The sequence below is a fragment of the Lagopus leucura genome, unplaced genomic scaffold (genome assembly GCF_019238085.1).
Source record: "Lagopus leucura isolate 7727_CA_CO unplaced genomic scaffold, USGS_WTPT01 Super-Scaffold_100122, whole genome shotgun sequence".
Lineage (NCBI taxonomy): Eukaryota > Metazoa > Chordata > Aves > Galliformes > Phasianidae > Lagopus > Lagopus leucura.
This window is the reverse complement of record NW_024962327.1, coordinates 185373-203822: the sequence shown is the minus strand read 5'-3', so window position 1 is coordinate 203822 and position 18450 is coordinate 185373. Positions and strand designations below refer to the sequence as shown.

The 18450-nt window shown below is 44.9% G+C and overlaps 1 protein-coding gene across 3 annotated transcripts in view; it reads left to right on the top strand.

Moving 5' to 3' along the window:
• GOLGB1 (golgin B1) overlaps window positions 1–18450 on the top strand; it is a 40403-nt gene that overhangs the window by 11139 nt on the left and 10814 nt on the right. For all 3 annotated transcript variants that reach the window (XM_042887791.1, XM_042887789.1, XM_042887790.1), the window contains 8 exons: window positions 412–534; window positions 982–1095; window positions 3668–4076; window positions 5295–5359; window positions 7277–7367; window positions 8381–8448; window positions 9071–14106; window positions 15174–17124. In XM_042887791.1, the coding sequence (XP_042743725.1) occupies window positions 412–534; window positions 982–1095; window positions 3668–4076; window positions 5295–5359; window positions 7277–7367; window positions 8381–8448; window positions 9071–14106; window positions 15174–17124 (7857 nt within the window). The remainder of the gene's footprint in view (window positions 1–411; window positions 535–981; window positions 1096–3667; window positions 4077–5294; window positions 5360–7276; window positions 7368–8380; window positions 8449–9070; window positions 14107–15173; window positions 17125–18450) is intronic.

The following is an 18450-nucleotide window of genomic DNA, read 5'->3' as shown; positions in this document are numbered from 1 at the left end:
AGATGAGCTTGTTATCACATAGAGCTGCTGCTGTTGTGAGCCTTTCTGGGGTGGCTGATGTTAGTGCTGTGGATGTCACTTTTAGCTTCTGATCTGTGCAGTGGACAGGATCCAGTGCAAATACAAAATCAGGAGCTTTACCAGCTCGTACTTGTAGTGATTATGTTTTATCATGTATGTTTTATGGTATGTTCTTTTCTATATGGGATCTGAACTGTCACTTGCTGATGTCTGTATGTTACAGTGCTGGAGTTGCTGTCTGACCAAAGCCACACAGAGGGTTGCCAGACATGAGTGATGTGCTGATGCTGAAAGCACACCTGCACATCTGTCACACTTACAACCCTCTTGGGTTATGTTTGCTTGTTTCTTTTTCCTCTCTGGTTACTGTATTTTGGTTTCTGTTTTCAGCTGAGCTCGCTGCAGGAAGTAATTCAGGAGAAGGAAGCTCTCCTCACAGAGCAGGTTCACCAGCACCAAGCTGAATTGCTGAGAACAGCAGACAAAGCAGCTCAGGAAGCAGAGGTGCAGCAGGTATGTTTGTTATAATTGCCTTGTTGTGAAGAGGAGAAAAGAAAATACATTTTGAGAGCCAGAGGATGCACTGGGAAAGCTGTTCTCAGCAAAGTGAGCAGCGGTGAGAGGAGATGGAGCTGATGGCTTGGGGCTGTCAGGTTGCTTTTAGAATGATATTCCACACTTCCAGCATTCCCCCTTCAGCCTGCTGAGCTGCTGTAAAACTTCCCTTGTTGCAGGTAGGAATGTAGTTATTGTTGAATGCAGCTGTAGTGCTGCCGTTCCCTATTTGTGAAACAGCAGTGAGCTTTCCTTGCTGCACTTTGGTTCTGTGGTGGACATCAATAAGAGCAATTTGGGCCATTAAAGTAACTGTTGCAAGGAGTGGGTGGGTGGGTGAAACTTAGGGGATGTGGTCCCTCTGCAGTAGCCTCTCAGGGGCTCTTACAGACCCTTCTCCCACAGAACCTGCTTACGCTTCAGAGGAAGCTGGAGGAGCGAGAAGAAGCTCTGCTGGGACAAACACAGGTGGTGGAACTGCTGCAGCAGGAGCTACGTGGGGCTGAACAACAAAACCAGGTGCCCTTTGGTGTGCTTATTGCCTTACTGTGTGTGGATGGGAGGAGCTTTGTACTGACAGAGCTTGTGGAAGTTCCCACATGAGCTTATTGCTGGCGCAAGGATTGCAGCACGGAATCAGCCAGCAGGTTCATTAACATACCAGGCTCATTAACTCCTTCCTTCCAAAGGAGGGCACAGACTTAATTGCAGCAGAAAAGGAAATGAAATGAATACCACTACACAGAGGATGTTTCAGTAATAATACAGCACACATCTCCTGATATCTGCCTCTATTTCTGGCTTTGTGGTCCTCCCCCAAAGTTCCATGGCTTCCAGCTGGTTGAGGACGAAGGATACAGCGAGCTGTCAGCACCACAGATCTCCAAACTGGATGGATTTGATGTTTGTGGCTCATTCCTCAATCCAGGATCCACTTAGAGGCATTTTTTTATGTTTGCTGAGATGGTTTTACACCTCTGTGTTAGTCCACAAGTTCACGCTGTATCTGATTTTACTTTGCTTGGTGTGTTTTGTGCCATAGCTGTTGTCTGTATGTCATGCAATACATCACGGAGTGCTCCTTGTCCCTTTTGTTACTCCTCAAATCACTTCTCTCCAATTCCAGAACTGCCTTTTTTTAGCCAATCTCTGTGAAGTGCTGAAGACCTTTGGGTCTCCGTTGCATCCCTTGCTTCTGTCATCCCTTCATGTCCTCCCCACGTCCCGCTCTGTGTTCCTGCTGCTCAGCCCCTCTGCTATTTCCCACTACTGTATTTTCCCACACCACACTGCCAGTTGTGACTGTTTCATCTTACAAAGAGCACGTTCTTGTGTCCACCCATCTATGAGAATGAACAGAAAAACAGAGATTGTACCAAATGAGGATGAGTAGAACGAATTTTGCATAGTTGCCTGGTGAGAAATAATCTGACTGCAGCTGCACCAAGTGAAGCCGCTTCCCGTGCAGATCTACAACGAATGCCTTTGTGTTTCCAATCTCAAAGCTTCTCAGAATCTCCAGCCCTTCAGAGACCTCTGCTGTGTCAGTGTCAGGGACAGTGGTGCAGGGCGTCACCTGGGTGTCTCTCAGTCACACAGACAGCTGTGCTACAAACTCATTTCATGATCAGATCCTCATCACTGGTAGTTATGAAGAGATGAAACCTCTGCTGCTGTTCTGTTCTCTTGTGCTCTTTGTCCGTTCAGGCTTCAAAGGCCAATTCTGTGCTTCCTGGAGAAACATCAGCTTTTATTCCGAGTCTCCCTGGCCTCAGTAATGTGTAACCCTGCCATCCTTCCTCCTTTATTCATTTATAATGTGCTCTGTGAGGACGTGGCTGGATCATCTGCTTTTTGTTGGTGAGGGCTTTGAAAGCTGAAGCAATTTGGAGCAAATGTGAGCTGCTTCACTGTAGAGAAGTGGGAAGGACTCATTTCTGACCAAATGGCTGCAAACTGCTTCTGTAGCTCTGAAATGAATCAGTTTCTCTTGGTTTTGATCTTGCAAACTATGTACAGAGAAACACATCTTCATCTTGGGGATCCATTTTGTAGTGCATGTGCTTTATTTTCCTGATTGTCATCATCACAGAGTTTGCATTACGTGTTCAATGGATGAAGCGTAGTTTTGTAGAGAAAGCAAGAAGCCATTTTTTGTTCCTTTTGTGTATATTGGTTGAAGAGCTCTGACCTTTTTTTCCCAATGGTTTCTGTGGTAGCACTGCCCTTCCCAGCCCACCCCCAGTGGTGGAGTGGTGCAGGATAGGGTGCAACTTACACGTAAATGGATTTATCCTCTCTGATGCATGTACTCACTGCTGCTCATCCTGATTCGTGGCACAGTCCTCAGATTCCTCCTCTGTGCCTTTGACTCCCCCTACACCCGGTGTCTGGTCAGCAGGAGAGCCTGCTACAGCCATCCCCTGAGGCCTTGGGGCAGAAGATGCTCCTCCTCCTACAGAGCTCCTCAGGAGCCCTGCTGAGCACCCACAGCTCAGGAGCAGGAAGTTTGGCAGAATGAATTCTGCCATGGCTGTTAGGGCCTGCATCTCTTCCCTGGCTGGCTTTAACCTCTGCTCAGTGTCTGCCAGCTTGCTGAGGTCTTCCATGAGCCACTGAGTGTAGTGTGGGGCACTGTGTCACCTCTAGATCCCTGTTATAGCTTTTTATTTTTTGACATAATTTCACATACACTTTGTTGTTCTGCTTGTTAATTGTCCTCTGTAATTGTTGAATTCTCCCTCTTTTTGTTGTAGTGCTTCCTCCCCTTCTTGAGAAGCTTTCTTTCCCCCAGAAGAGAATTCATGGCCTCTGTAATGCTGTGTTTTCCTGTCCTACCCTCTTGCTCTAAGTAAATGTGTTTCTTTTCTGTACTCACAATGAGAACTCTTGTTCCTTCCAGTGTTATTTCCTTGCAAGCTGCAAACAGTAGGGCAGGTTCCCTAACAAACTGAGAGTTCTGCTATGTTGATTTCCTTCTTCTGATAAAATATTTGAAAAAGATTTAGTGGTGATTTTAAGATGCAGTTCGTGGAGTTCGCTTTGGTGCTGTTTTGATCTGAGTTAAATTAATTTCCATGTCCTTTTACAGGTGCTCCGAGATCAGTGCCAGAAGATGGCAGTGGATCTGAGCTCTCTGAGAGATGTGCTGGATGCAGAGAGAAGAGAATCTCGGGATCTCAGAGAGAAGATGGAGCTGGAAGTGGCCGAGAGGAAGCTGTGCTCCCATCGCTTGCAGGAGGAGGTGCAGTGTCTTTCAGAGCAGCTGGAAGAGGCACGAGCAGCACAAGCAGAATTAGAGAGGTACAGAAGCTTGGAGCAGAAACAGCGACTGGAAATGGAAGAAAAGAATCTACAGATCAGTTGTCTTAAGGCAGCTGAACAAGAGCTCCAATCCAGCTATGCTGCCCTTGTAGCTGAGAACCATCAGCTGAAGCAGGAGGTTGGCCAGCTGCTGGTGCTGTCTGCTGAAAGCAGCACAGCAGTGCAGAATCTACAAGGTGAGTAAGCACAGCATTTTGCTGAAGGGGTTCTCATTAGCCTAAGGATCACTGGATTGCCTTCTGTTGGCTTTGTTTCTATGCCAGCTCCTAAGGAGGTCTTGGTGCCAGAGTTCCCAGTTGCACGGGAGGATAGGAGTGGTGTTGAATGGAAGGTCTCTGTAGCACAGTTTTGCTGACTGCTGCCCTCTGGCACAGCCCATGTATCAGGAGCTTGTCTGAGGATTTTGAGTTCTATAACACTATCAAAAGCCTTTCCAGCCAGGCAGGCAATACTGCTCTCTCCCTTCAGCTCCCAAGCTGGTTGTGTTTCATCATATTGGTACAGTGTTGTGCCTATCATAAGTGGGGTTTGTGTGCCAGTTTTCAGGAATATAAGGATAAGAACCTGCTGACTCAAACAAACAGCAGCTGAACTCTTGTGCCATTCTTGACTTGGACAGTAGCCCTTCAGTGTCTTCTTCTCTGATTTTTCTCTTCATTTTTATCTCAATGAAATTGAGATGCTACAACAGTAGCTACAACAGTACTGCTACAACAGTAATTTGTTCCCTGTCCTTTATAAGAAGGTTTGTTTCTTTGTTTTAAAAGAAACACAATAATAATAATAATAATAAAAAGCACCCTGAAACTCTATTGGTTGTCCTATGATTGCAAACCAATTAAGAAAAAAATAGAGTTGTTCATTTGGAAGGGATGAAACAGATCAACTGCAGCTGCCTGAACGTGGCAGGGCTAACAGAAATGTGGAGCTCATTACTGAAGGTGGAATCCAAATGGCTCTTGAGCACTGATGAGAGTGGGGCATCAACCATCTCTCCTGGAAGGCTGCTGTGGTGTTTGCCCACCCTCATGGTAACGAAATGCTATCAAATACTCAGTCTGAATCTCCCCCCACGCAGCCTTGTGCTGTTCCCATGCATCCTATCACTCGTTATTAGGGAGAACTGATCATTGTGTCCTTCCCCATTTTCCTTTCTGAGGGGAAAAGAACAGTAATATCTTATTTTCTAAGAGGTGCTTAGAATCTCTGTTGTGCTTTGGTAGTTCCTTTTTTTTTCAGGGGAAAAAAAAGCACATTGTCCAATGCTGGTCTATTTTCTCTGTGTCCCGTTCTCAGATGTTCCTGGACGAATACCGTATTGCTTTCTAAATGAGAGTTTTAATTTTCAAATAAATTGCTTAATGTGTGCATTTTTTTTTTCTTCAATGTTTCAGAGAGGTCCCAGCCTGTTCTCCAGGAGCCTCAGCAGGGAGCTGCAATGGTTGCAGAAAATTCAGAGGTAATGATTAAGCCAAAACTAAAACAGGTCAAGGACTGGCCTTAAAACAGCTAAGCTGTGATGGCCTTTTTTAACAATCCTCTTTGGAAGGTTATTATTAACTGGATTAATGGCGAAAGACAGAAATAGCTTCCAAATACTGCTTGTCCTGTGTTCTTATCAGACCACGTTTCCCTTTGCTCTTTGGAATTCCTGTGTCCTTCATCCTCCCAATTGATATTCTTGCTATTTTCTACCTCTTATGAGTTAGTTCTTCAGCAAAATCATAGGCGAAACTGAGAGAGTTCTGAGGACACACGGTTCCAAAGTCTTAGCTGCCTTTACAGGTTGCCTTTCAAATCCTTCCTGTCCCCTCTGCCCCGATGGGGGTTTGGCAGCATGCTGACTTCTCTTTGTCAAACAGAGGATTTTGGGTGTATCTTTGTATGCTTCCACCACAAACAGCTTCGTGCAGAATTGCAGGAAGGTTTGGATACCTTCTGCTTTGCTTCACGTTCCATCAGCAAGGTGATGGAGATGGCTGCCTCTGTATCCATTCTAGTTGTAGAGTTGTTAGCTTAGAGCAAGGTCTGGGCTCTTGCCAGAGTGCTCTGCTCTGCTCCCATCTGCCAGCAGGGGGGAGAAGATGATGCTGGGTTTTATGTAATACAGTCCTCTGCAACACAGAGGCAGTTGGTAGTGTGAACTCTCCAGCTCCTCTGCTCCTCCAGTGATCGTATAGCATAAGGTGAAGTGTCACATTTATTGACTTTTCTTATTGGCTACTGATTTAAAAGTGGGGATGGAAGGTGTTACGTGTTCGTATGCCAAAGATGGGTTCCTTAAGTGTTTGTTGTCATGGAGCAATCACGCCAAAAGGTGACAACTGGGGCTTGCAAGTGCAGAGTCAGTCCATCCTGCTTTACCCAGAGCCTTGTGTTCCAGCTGCCTGGCATTGGGGTGTAAGCTGGTGGCCCTGCAGGTTCATATATAAATGAACCTATATATAAATTATGTTCATATATAAATGAACATAAATGTGTGTGTGCTCATGGTCTTTCCAAGGGCAGATGTAAGGCTGTCAGCTATTTCCTGGAGCCCCTTTAGAGGCACTGGAGAGAACAGTGCTTTAGCACGTGACTCACCTTGACCAAGGTGGGTATTGAAAATCAGTCTGTGAATCCAGTGCTGGAAGTGTCCATTTCAACACCAGACACGTATATGGATAACTGTACAGTCCACATAAATGGCTTTTATGTAGTGTTCATGTTTGGGCAGCTCTCTACTGCCACTTGTGCCCTTGACCTGTTACTTCAGCCCAAAATATCTGTGAGCTCAAGCCCAATACAAGGGTTTGGGTTGCACAAATTGTTTTCGTGCATCCTGTATGTTCCTCTTCAGCTGGCAGTCACAAAAGTGCTCTAAAATATGGGACTGGAGATGGCCCTTGTCTGGCTGGGTGATCCTCTGTGCTTACATTTGAGATAGTTAACAGCAAAAGTTACTTCTATTCATTGTTTTCAGTCATAACTTAAAAAAAAAAAAAAAAAAAGTTGTTTTTCTAGTTCAAGTGGGAGTAGATTTTTCATTTCTAGCCTTTTTTTGAAGCTGGATGCATAAGAAAGGCAAAATAAAGACTTCACCTGTGGCTTCCTGTCAGCCAGCAGGTGTCCAGCTGCTCCAGGAGAGCAGGAAGTGGGCTTTTCAGAATGGAAAATATCCTAAATCTGAACTGGTATCCTAATTTGCTGAGATATATCCCAGCCTCCTGTTTAGTATCATAACTAAACCATCTTTTATTTCCATTAGGCATCAGAGTTGGGTCTAAAGTATGATCGACAGTTTATGCTGTAAGCTTGGTTGAGCAGCAGCTAAGATGGCTGTCTTCTAATGCAAAGGCTGTAGCTTAAAACTAAGTGTGCTTTCTTCCACTGATAGAATGAGAACGGTGGAACTGAGGAGAAAACACAAAACATGCAGGTTGTGGAAGATTCAGCCTCTTGCACAGACTGCTCTGCTACGTCTGGAGGTAAGGGCACAGAATAGAGCGTGTTGACCTCAGCATTGCAGAAGTGGGAGAACTGCCAGGGAAAGTCCAAAGTGATTTGGAAAGAAGAGCTTTAAAGTCAAAATCTGAAGATGTAGAGGAGATAAGAAAAGATACAGAGAAGTTGGAAGAGAAAATACTAAGGCAGGCAGGTGAGGATACATGAACAGAAAGGAGTGGGTAAGATGAGAAAGGAGAAGGTTTTGAAGGAGAATGCAGGTGCAGATGTGCAGAATAGACTGAAGATGAAGCACTGAGTTCCTGTGTGAGAGCCAATAAGATTTTTTTGTCTCAGGTGTTACCAAACATCCCTCCCCCATGTTCCAAATTCCAAAAATCAGGAATGCCCCATTGAAGTGCTCAAATCTCTGCCTTCTTGCACTGCGTGAAGAGGTGATCAAGAGATGAGAAAGTTTACTTAATTGCTTGAATGCGTATGCTTTTAATATAAATGTATACAGAATAGCAAAGGTGAAACTGAGTGAGCTGTAAACTCTGTAAGCTGTGGTGCTTCCTAACATTAAATGGCTTAAGTTTACAGCCTTGGTTTCTTAATGCATTTAATATTTTCTATATTTTTTCTTTGTTAAAAAGAAAAGAACCATCTTGTACCACCTACAAAACCTGGGAGTTTTGAGCTTAAGTCTTCTAGAACTAACAGAACTAACTGTTAGCTATTAGAAAAACATTGTGTTCCCAAAGAAGGGGTGGAGCTACAGGGCTCATAAATAAATTTTGTTCTTTTTGGAAGAGTAGAAGTGTATTAGTTCACTCTGTCTGCGTCTCTTCATTATTCTGTTGCAGTTGCACGTGATGTAGACTTAGGTGATGTCAGCATGCAGTAAATACAGGATGTATTATAGGGATACAGGGATATCTGGACTGAGTGCATTGCTCAAAGTCTTTTGTGTTTCCTACCTGGGAATTTGGAGAATCTCCAGTGGCACGGATTTTCTTTCCATTTGCTGATGGTGAATTCTACATTTTATCACCAGGTGTGTCAGCAGAGATGGTGAATTCTGAAGGGCAAAAGCCTTCTGGTGACGCTTCGGTCCCACCTGAGGTACAAATTTCACCCACTACTATTTACTTTTCAATACTGTATGCATACATGGACATGGTAACTTAGCCTTTGCAGCACAAGGTGCTGACCCATTTGCAAAGTGATGATCCATGCTTTCCAGCAAGGATTTGATCGTTCTTCTTTTGTCATCTGTATTTGGGGGTGGAAGGAAATCTTAAGATTAATGTTTGGAAAAAGCCAAGCACTTTAGATCAGATGTTTTGTTTAGTGTTCTCACTTCAGAGATAAGCACAGACTGGAGTAGGGGTGTCTATATAAATTCTTGTCCACGTTAAACAGACAGGAAAAGGACAAAACCTCCTCGTTCAGAGGCTGTGGATACGATGCCAGTATCTGTAGTCTCAAAATATGGCTGGATAAGTCCAGAAGGACACCTCTGAGGATCACAGAACTGAGACACTTTAACAGCAGGAAGCTCCGTTTATGGTCTAACCCTAAAGCCAGACTCCCATGCCACAACTACAGGAAGGGAAATGAGCTGAGGAGTCCTCCTGTTAATGAGGCTGTTATTGGTTGCGACTGCTAGCATGAGGTAGGGACAATGAAAAGTGCCCCTTTGGCAGGATTCAAAGGGAATGTGAAACCTTGTGTTGTCTTTCAGGCAAGAGCAGATGGCTCTCCCAATGGAGGTGAGCAGTTCACTGAAGAAAACTGCCCGTCTGGAATTGGAGAATGTCTTGCTGCACAGAAACAGAAAGAGCTGTCTGTTTTGCTGCTGGAACTGAGTAAAGCTCAAGAAGAAATTGCATTTCTAAAAGGACAGCTCAAGGACCCAAACAACCAAACTTCTGCTGTTGACCAAGCAGGAGGAGAAGCTAACCAGCTGGAAGAGAATCCCCAGGCATGGCTTCTTGAGAGGGAAGAGCAACAGGTGTCAAGCACACAAAATGAGTTGGACAGTAGCTCATTACAGAGAGCAACAGAAATACAGCCAATTAATGTGCTTCAGGAAAACAAAACTGATCTTCAAGAGGTACCCCAAGAGGCCTCTGTTCATGGCACAGGGGAGATGGGAGCAACACAGGAAACCTCTGCAGCATTTCCAGAGCCAGGCACCTCTCAATCCCAAGAGCTGATAAATCTGCAGAACCGAACTGCGGAACTGCAAATGATTCTGCAGAAATCAGAGGAATCCTACAAGAAAGATCTGGGAGAAAGAGATGCAGAAATAAACAGGTTAAACCAGTTGGCTGAAGAATACAGGAAGAAGATGGAGGATTCTGACAGCTCGTTCTGTGCTTTGGCTGAAGAGAGAGATCAGCTCCTGTGTCAGATGAAGAACCTTTCTACCACGACAGAACTGCAGGAGAAAGTGAAGCAGCTGGAGGAAGCTCTAGCTCTTTCTGAAAAGCAGAGGCTGTCAGACAGCCAGAGCAGTCTTCTGAAGGAACAGATCCAAAGCCTTAAAAATGAATTCAAATCCAAAGAGGTTAAAATCGAAGCTTTACAGAAAGATTTGGATGAAGCGCAACTTCAGCTTTCTGATCAGGACGTGCAACTAAAAGACATGCGAAGCCAGATCCAGAAGAAGGAATGCGAAGCCCTTGATCTGGAACAACTGCTGAGGAAATACAGGGCTGAGATGGAAGAGCTTTCCCAAAGCTTAGCTTCCAAGGGCCGCGAAGCAGCAGACCTAGAGCAGCTTGTTGCTGAACGTAGCAGGTGCATAGAGAGCCTGCAACAAACCTTGCTGGAGAAAGAACAGCAGATGACAGAGATCAGCATCAGCATGTCTGAAAGAATGGTGCTGCTGAATGAAGAGAAGTTTTCTCTAGAAACAGAGCTGAAGAGTCTCAAAGAGCAAACAAGTGTCTTATTAAAAGCCCAGGAGGGAGAAGACCGAAACACAGAAGCGGAAGATACATATCTGAACTGCGAAGTGTCTGAGCAGCAGTATGAGAAAGTGGCAGAATGCAGGGAGGGTGAGATATCAGCAAATGAACTTGAGATTCTGAAACGGGAAAATGAGCAGGTAAAGCGAAAGCTGCAGGCAGCACTTGTTAACAGGAAGGAGCTCCTGAGGAAGGTCAGCAAACTGGAGGACAAGTTGGCGCAGTTGAAAATGGAGCCTGAGTCAGAAACCTCAGTGGCTCAAGAAGCTGAAGGGAAAGAGCATATGATGAGTAGGATAAGCCAAGAAGTGAATCTGGAAAGCTCACCCAGGGAGGAGCACCTAATCCAGCTGCTTTCTGAAAAGGAATCTGAGCTGCTGAGCGTTCGGAAGGAGCTGCTGGATAAGGAAGCTACTGAAGCACAGTTACAGGCGGTGATTGAGGAAATGAAGCAGAGCTGGCAAGATAAGACAAACGTTGACTCAATTAAGGCTGAGATCATGGGAAGTCAGACAATTGCTGACAAATTAACTGAAACCAATGAAGGTCCAAAAGATGATGAAGAAAACAATGCAGCAGCTACAAATCTTGAAGAAAACCAGATGTCTGCTCTGAAAGAGAGAGTTTCAACTCTTGAACAAGAAAAAGAACAACTTCAGAAAAAGCTTCAGGAAGCCCTGGTATCTCGCAAAGACACTATAAAAAAGGCTCAAGAAAAAGACAGGCATCACAGAGAACAGCTCAAACAGCAGAAAGATGATTACAACATCCTTCAAGAGCAATTTGATATGCAAATGAAAGAGAAGGAAAGCATCCAAGCTCAGCTCAGGCAACTGCAGGAACAGAGAGGATCAACAGAGAGCGTTCCTGGGAATCAAGGCTCTTTGGATTCTTCATGCCTGGAAGCAGGAAATTCTACAAACAGCGAACTTGTGCAAGTCACGGATGTTTCTGGGGAAGAGTTTAAAGCAGAACTTGAAAAACTGCAGGTGGAGAAGGAGGAGTTGGAAAGTAAGGTTGGCTGTATGGAAGGTGAATTGGCTTGCAAATCAGAATTAGTCTTTAATTTGCAACAGCGCATAGCGCAGTTGTTGGCAGAGGCAGAAGGGCTGACTAGAACCTCTGACCAAGCTGAAGCTGAGGCTGCAAGACTTCGGAGAGAACTGGAGGAAGGTCAAGTGGAAATTTCTAGGGAAGACAGTTTGGAAGACCTGAAAACACTTATGCATCAAAAGGACGAAGAAATTGAATTCCTGAACTTGCAGTTGAGGGAGAAAAGTGAAGCTCTTGCTAATGCAAAGGCACAGCTGCTGGAAAAAGAAGATTCTGTTAAAAGTCTGTGTAGTCAGATTGAAGCTCAAGCTCAGGCACATGAGGAACAGAGCAAGCGACTGCAAACCGAGCTGCTTGAAATTCAGCACAAGCAAGATGATGATGCAGAAGCAGCCAAACAGAAGAATCAAATGCAGAGAAAGTTGCAAGCTGCACTTATCTCTAGAAAAGAGGCATTAAAGGAGAGTAAGTCACTGAAAGAGGAATTGGCAAATGCCAAAACTACTATTGAGAATCTTTGTGTCAAGTTGAATAATATGGAAAGCCAAGTAGGTGGCCATGTTAAAGAAACAGGTACTTTAACAGAAAAAATAGCAAGTCTCACTGAAGAGAGAGAAAAACTTATTGCAGAAGTTAATAAGGTCCTTGGAGAAAACCAGAATCTTGATGGATGCTGTAAAAACCTGAAGTTGACTCTAGATGGAGTTCTCCTAGAGAAAGAGAAGCAGGAGAAGGAGATGGAGTCCTTGAAATGCCTGCAAGCTGCTGAGAGCGCTGAGTGGCAGGAGAAACACAGGGAGCTTCAGAAAGAGTACGAAACTCTCCTGCAGTCATATGAGAATGTGAGCAATGAGACTGAGCGGATTCAGCGTGTTTTGGAAGCCGTGAGGCAGGAAAAGCAGGAGATTTTCGTGAAGCTGAAAAGTGCTGAAGCGAAAAAAGAAGAGGCGGATAAGCAGCTGCAGGAAGCTGAACAGGAGATTGATGGAATGAAGGAGAAAATGAGGAAATTTGCAAAATCAAAGCAGCAAAAAATTCTGGAGCTAGAGGAGGAGAATGAGAAGCTTAGAGCAGAGATGCAGCCCACAGGTGGGGACCTGCACAGGACTGACGATGGAGCTTTCCTTTCAAACGCTAACCTGAAAGAAGAGCTGGAGAGCTCTAGGAGGGATTATCAGTCTCTTTCTACTCAGCTAGAGGCTGTAATGGTTGAAAAGGAGTCTCTTACTCAAGAGATCACAGACTTAAAGCATCACTTGCAGTTAACGGAATCCAAGCTAGAAGAAAGCAGAGAGCTGTTAGACAAGTATGTTTCCCTGAAGACAACAGAGGAAGAAACAAATCAGGCAGTTGCTACACCACCCCCAATAGAGGGGACTGAAAATCAAGTGGACTTAAGTTTTGGACCAAAGTCTCCTGATGCAAAGCTGGAACAAAAAGCTTTTGAAGGTAGTAGCCCACCTGAGGATGTTAATGCCTATGTAAAGGAGATAGCTGAGCTGACAGAGCGAATCACTGAACTAGAGGAGAATAGAAGGGCTTCAGAGCAACAGCTGGATGATATCCGCGGGAACGTTGAGGCTTTAGAAGGTGAGAAAAGGGCTTTAGAGACCCAAATGGAAGCAAAAGTCCTTGAATTAAATGTTCTCCAGGACACAGTAGCAAAGATGGAAGAAACGGTCCAAAACACCAAGGAGGACCTCATCAGGATGACAGAACTGAAGGACACTTTAGAGGCTGAGAAGGATGATTTGGAGGAAAGGCTCATGAATCAGCTGGCAGAACTTAATGGCAGTATTGGAAATTATCAGCAAGATGCAACAGACTCCCAGATTGAAAATGAACAACTGAAACGTGAGCTTCAGAGTTTGCAGAGAGCAATACATGAACTGGAGGAGGAGAAACGTCAGATGGCAAAGGAGAAAAGTAAAGCAAGTTCAGAAAACCAAAAGGAGTATTTAGAAAAGTTGAAACGCACTTGGAGGGAGGACAGTAGCACACATGTAAAGGAGCTTCAGGAGCTGCTGAAGCAGAAGCAGCAGGAGATTAAGCAGCTGCAGAAGGACTGTATTAAAAACCAGGAGAAGATCAGTAGTTTAGAAAGAACTGTTAAGGCTCTAGAATTTGTCCAGAGTGAGTCTCAGAAAGACTTGGAAGCAGCCAAAGAGACTTTAGCTAAAGCAACAGAAGACACCAAGAAGGCCCAGGCAGAGCTTGCTCACTGCAGAGTAGTGCTGGATGACACTCAGAGCGAGGCAGCGAGAGTCCTAGCAGAGAGCGTCAAAATAAAAGAAGAGTTACGGGCAAACAAAGAGAGTACTCTAATTCAAATGAAGAAAAAGGATGAGGACTGTGAGAGAAGACTGGAACGGGAGAAAGACAAGCACTCGAAGGAGATGAAAAATATGGAAGAGAAACTGGCAGCTTTGCAGAGGGAGAAAGACAAGATGGAAACAACGGTTCGTGATGTTCGGGGCTCCTTGACAACAAAAGATCGGGAAGCCAAGGAACTGGAAGGCAGCCTGAACAAAACGCTGGCCCAGCTTGCAGCCTTCACCAGGAGCATGTCTTCCCTTCAGGATGACAGGGATAGAGTGATAGATGAATCCAAAACGTGGGAGAAGAAGTTCACAGAAACGATTCAAAAGAAGGAGGAAGAAATACGCTTGAAAGAGGAAACTTGTGTTGTGCTGAGGGACCAGATGAAGCAGATGGCTACACAAGTGGAAGAACTTCAGATTCATATATCCAGGTAAAGAAAGTGATGATGATTAAAATAGTGTCAATGTATTTCCTTTAAAGAGTCAGCAGCCAGAGGTATGGAGGGGGAATGGCTGTTTACAAGGGTGGATAATGATAGGACAAGGGGGAATGGCTTTAAAGTGAGACAGGGGAGGTTTGGGTTGGACATGAGGAGGAAGTTTTTCATGCAGAGGGCGGTGAGGCACTGGCACAGGTTGCCCAAGGAGGCTGTGGATGCCCCATCCCTGCAGGCATTGGAGGCCAGGCTGGATGTGGCTCTGGGCAGCCTGGGCTGCTGGTTGGCAACCCTGCCCATGGCAAGGAGGTTGAAGCTAGATGAGCATTGTGGGCCTTCTCAACCCAGGCCATTCTAGGATTCTATGAGGAAGCTGTTAATTTTAGAGATTAAGCTTGGTATGTCAACAGAGCATGGGGATGCATAATTCCAATTTGATCCCAGATTAGATTTTGAGAGAAAGATGGAGCTAGAGAAGCCTAACAAAATGTTAACCTTGGAATTTCCAAAACTCAAAAACAAGCCATTCTTTCATGAGGAAAACTGTTCTACAGAGTTTGATTGAAATGGTGTATGTTGTGAAATGAATGTGGAATGGATACCAACTGTAGGAGAACAGCACCTTTGTTTGTAGAAAACAAAATCTGAGCCTCACTGTATGGGGAAATTAATTTCTCCTTTGAAAGACTGAAGGTATAAATGGGACTGAGAGGGGCTCAGTAGCTGCACATTCTAGAAAGGACTATCATGTCGTTGCTAATGTGCCTGTAGCATCATTTGGGTTGGAAGATACCCTTAAGGCTATTGAATTAAAACATCAACATAACACCAGCAAGTCCACCACTAAACCATTTCCCTAAGTGCCACATAAACATCTCTTAAATGCCTCCAGGGATGGTGACTCAGTCACTCCCTTTGGAAGCCTGATTCAGTGCTAATCACTGGAAAACTAATTTGGTGGCTTTTCTCAATTAATATAATCAATGAAAATTGTTAGTGTGGTTTTGGATCCTGAAATACCTCATTGATTTGGGTGTGATCTTCCCTTCTCTGTTTTTCAGGCTGGAATGCAACAAGAAAGACTGGGAATCAGAGTCCAGGAGGGAGATTCAGCAGCATCAAGAGACATGTGAAATGTTGCAGGCAGAAAAAAAAGAGCTTTTAACTCAGCTGGAAGGGTCTCAAAAACTACTCAGTGAGTCCCAGGATGAACAGCAGAAGCTGGAATCAGAGATCCGGAGCCTGAAAGACCAGCTTGCTGACTTGCAGAGTTCCTTTGCCAGATGTGAACTGGTTAGAGGAGAGTTGGAGAGTATGGTCAAGCAACAAGAGAACAGCATCCAGAATTTTAAATTCAGCTGTGAACAGCTGGAGGCTGATCTGCAGGCTTCCAAGGACCTAACAAATAAGCTGCATGAAGAAACGAGCGCCAAAGATCAAAAGATCGTTAGTTTGCTGTCTGCCAAGGAAGAAGCAGTTACAGCTGCTCTGACCGAATTACAGCAGCAGCATTCTGAAGACATCACACTGTTGGAGCGTAGGCTAAGCAAGGAAGAAGAAGATAAAAAGGCTTTGGAAATTGAGAAGAGCAAACTTAACGATAAACTTGATCATCTCACTGAGAAGATGAAAATAATCAGAGAAGAAAGTAAACAGCAGAAGGCACAACTGGACTCCTTCACCAAGTCCATGTCATCTCTGCAAGACGACAGAGACCGTATACTGAGAGAGTACAAACAGCTGGAGGAGCGCCACCTCGTTGTCATCTTGGACAAAGACCAGATAATCCAAGAGGCTGCTGCTGAAAACAACAAGCTGAAGGAGGAAATCAGAGTTTTTCATAGCCAGATGGATGACCTCAACTCAGAGAACGCCAAGCTGAGCGCAGACCTGGTGAGGTACAGAGAAGATCTGAACCAAGTAATTTCAATTAAGGATTCCCAACAGAAGCAACTTCTCAAAACTCAGCTTCAGCGAATCCAAGCTCTGGAAAAGGAGAAGGCAATCGTGGAAACACAGCTGAAGGAGTCTGAGCGTACGCAGGACGATCTCAAGAAGAGCATGGAAGTCTTGGCAGAGGATAAAGTCAGCATGTCTCAAGAGGTTGAAACCCTTAAATCCTCTCTGTCCCGAGCTCAGAGCGAGGTGACAGCATTAACTGAGGGAAGTCCTGTCATGGAGTGTCAAGCACAGCTCAAGGCCCAAGAGGAAGAGGCACAAGAGCTGCGTCGTAAGCTTGTGCTCTCACAGCAAAGGATAACTGAACTTGAGGAGGAGCTAGTAAGTGTTCAGAAGGATGCAACCAGGAGAGTGGGGGAGGCTGAGGACAGGCTCAAAAAGGAATTGAAGCACCTGCATCATGACGCTGGGATAATGAGGAATGAAACAGAAACAGCGGAAGAGAGAGTAGCAGAGCTGGCACGGGACCTCATGGAAATGGAACAGAAATTTCTTGCAGTCACAGATGAAAACAAAGATCTCAGAGCCCAAATTCAGTCTTTCGGGAAGTCCATGAGCTCTCTTCAGGATAGCTGGGACCAGACCAATGAGGAGCTTCAAGCTTTGAAACAGAAATATTCTGCAGACTTAGGGGACCAACAAAATCTAGTGGAGAATCTTCAGAAAAAGATGTTTCAGTTACAAGAGGAGCAAAATTCCACTGCCCGGGACCGAGATACACTGAAATCTGAGCTTACAGAAATGCAGAAAGCTGCTGATGAAAGAGGTCTCTTGGCACAGATTGAGGATCTGAAGCAGAAGATCAGAGCCAAAGACGATGAGCTTCTCCGTTTGTCTTCAGAACTGGAAGGCTCTTCCAACCAAGTCAAATCTTTCTCCAAGGCTATGGCAAGCCTGCAGGACGAGAGAGACCGGCTGCTGGATGAACTGGGCAGAACACGTAAGGTGGAAGAAGTGAGGCAGCAAGCAGAAGGGAGCACTGCCACAACTCCATCAGAGGTGCTGAGTCTTAAGAAGGCTCTGTCCTCCCTGCAGAACGACAGAGACAGATTAGTAAGTCCTTGCTTTCTTGTCCCATTCTTATTTAAAGCTTTACAGGAGATTCGGTTCTTCAGATCTTAGAATTCAGCACAGTTAGACATTGTCTTTCACAGAGTTAAAAACATACCATCATCCTCACAGACCCTCGAAAGAGCTGAGGTTGGATGGGAACTCTGAAGTCTTCTATCCGACCCTTCTGCTCTGACAGGGTTGGCTGGAGCAGGTTGCCCAAAGCAACGTCTGCTTGAGTTCTGAACATCTCAGAGGAGGATTTCCACAATTCCTCTGGTCAACTTGTTCTCTTGTGTATCTGGAAGTAGTTTCCAGGATTAGTGCTCCATCTCCTTGGTAAGGCTGAGGTGAGGCTGAGCAGACTGCCTTTCTCCATCCTTCTCCTTGCCCTTTTTGAAGTAAGGATGCCATTTCTTCCAGCCTTCCAAAGCCCCTCTGTTCATCGTGATCTTTCAGCAGTAGTTGAGAGTTGCCTCCCAATGACCTCATCACCTCTGGGTGCACTCCATCAGATCCTGTGGACTTAGTACGTGTCATCTGTTAGCCTCTGTGACATATGGAAGCTGAACTACGGTTTCATTATTAACTTCTCAAGGCGTTTTCTCTTCTTAGCCCTGTTTTAAAGATGGAATTATAGAAGTAAGAGATGTGCTCTCTGTTAGTCTGCTTAGGCCACATCAGTGCCAGCTCATGCATTTGATTTGTCAGTTCTGCAGTCTCTTCTAGAAATCTAAGCATGTGGTAGATTTCTCCTCCTGGCAGATGATTGTCAAGACAGGCCCAAGCCATTGCACCTTCATTCTATCATCTCTACTTGCGTACTTCATGTGTGTTTGCATGCTCTTTGGCACAGTGTAGCTCAGTGCATTTCACTTCCAGCTGCTGCTCAGATGACTGATTTTTACTGTGATTTTCCACTAATACTTGCTCTTAGTTTACTTTGTTTTATTACTTTGCAACCAACTTATTCTCTTTCTATGGCAAAGTACCCACGAAGCTGAGCAAGGGAAGCCAGTTGATGTCATTGTTTTGGATTTCGGTAAAGCTTTTGAGGCTGTTTCCTTCCAGCATACAGCTATCCAATGAATGATGCAATGGGTGAACAATTGGCTGATCATAGAATTTCCAGGGTTAGAAGAGACCTCCAAGATCATTCAGTCCACCCATCCACCCACCAAACCACATCCCTCAGTACCACATCTAAGTCTTTCTTGAGCACTGGCAGGTTGGGCTCAGAGGGTTGTAGTCAAAGTCCTTCAGGCTGGCAACCAGTCACTGGTGGGGTTCTGCAGAGCTCTTCAGTGTTTTCATCAACACCTTGGTGCA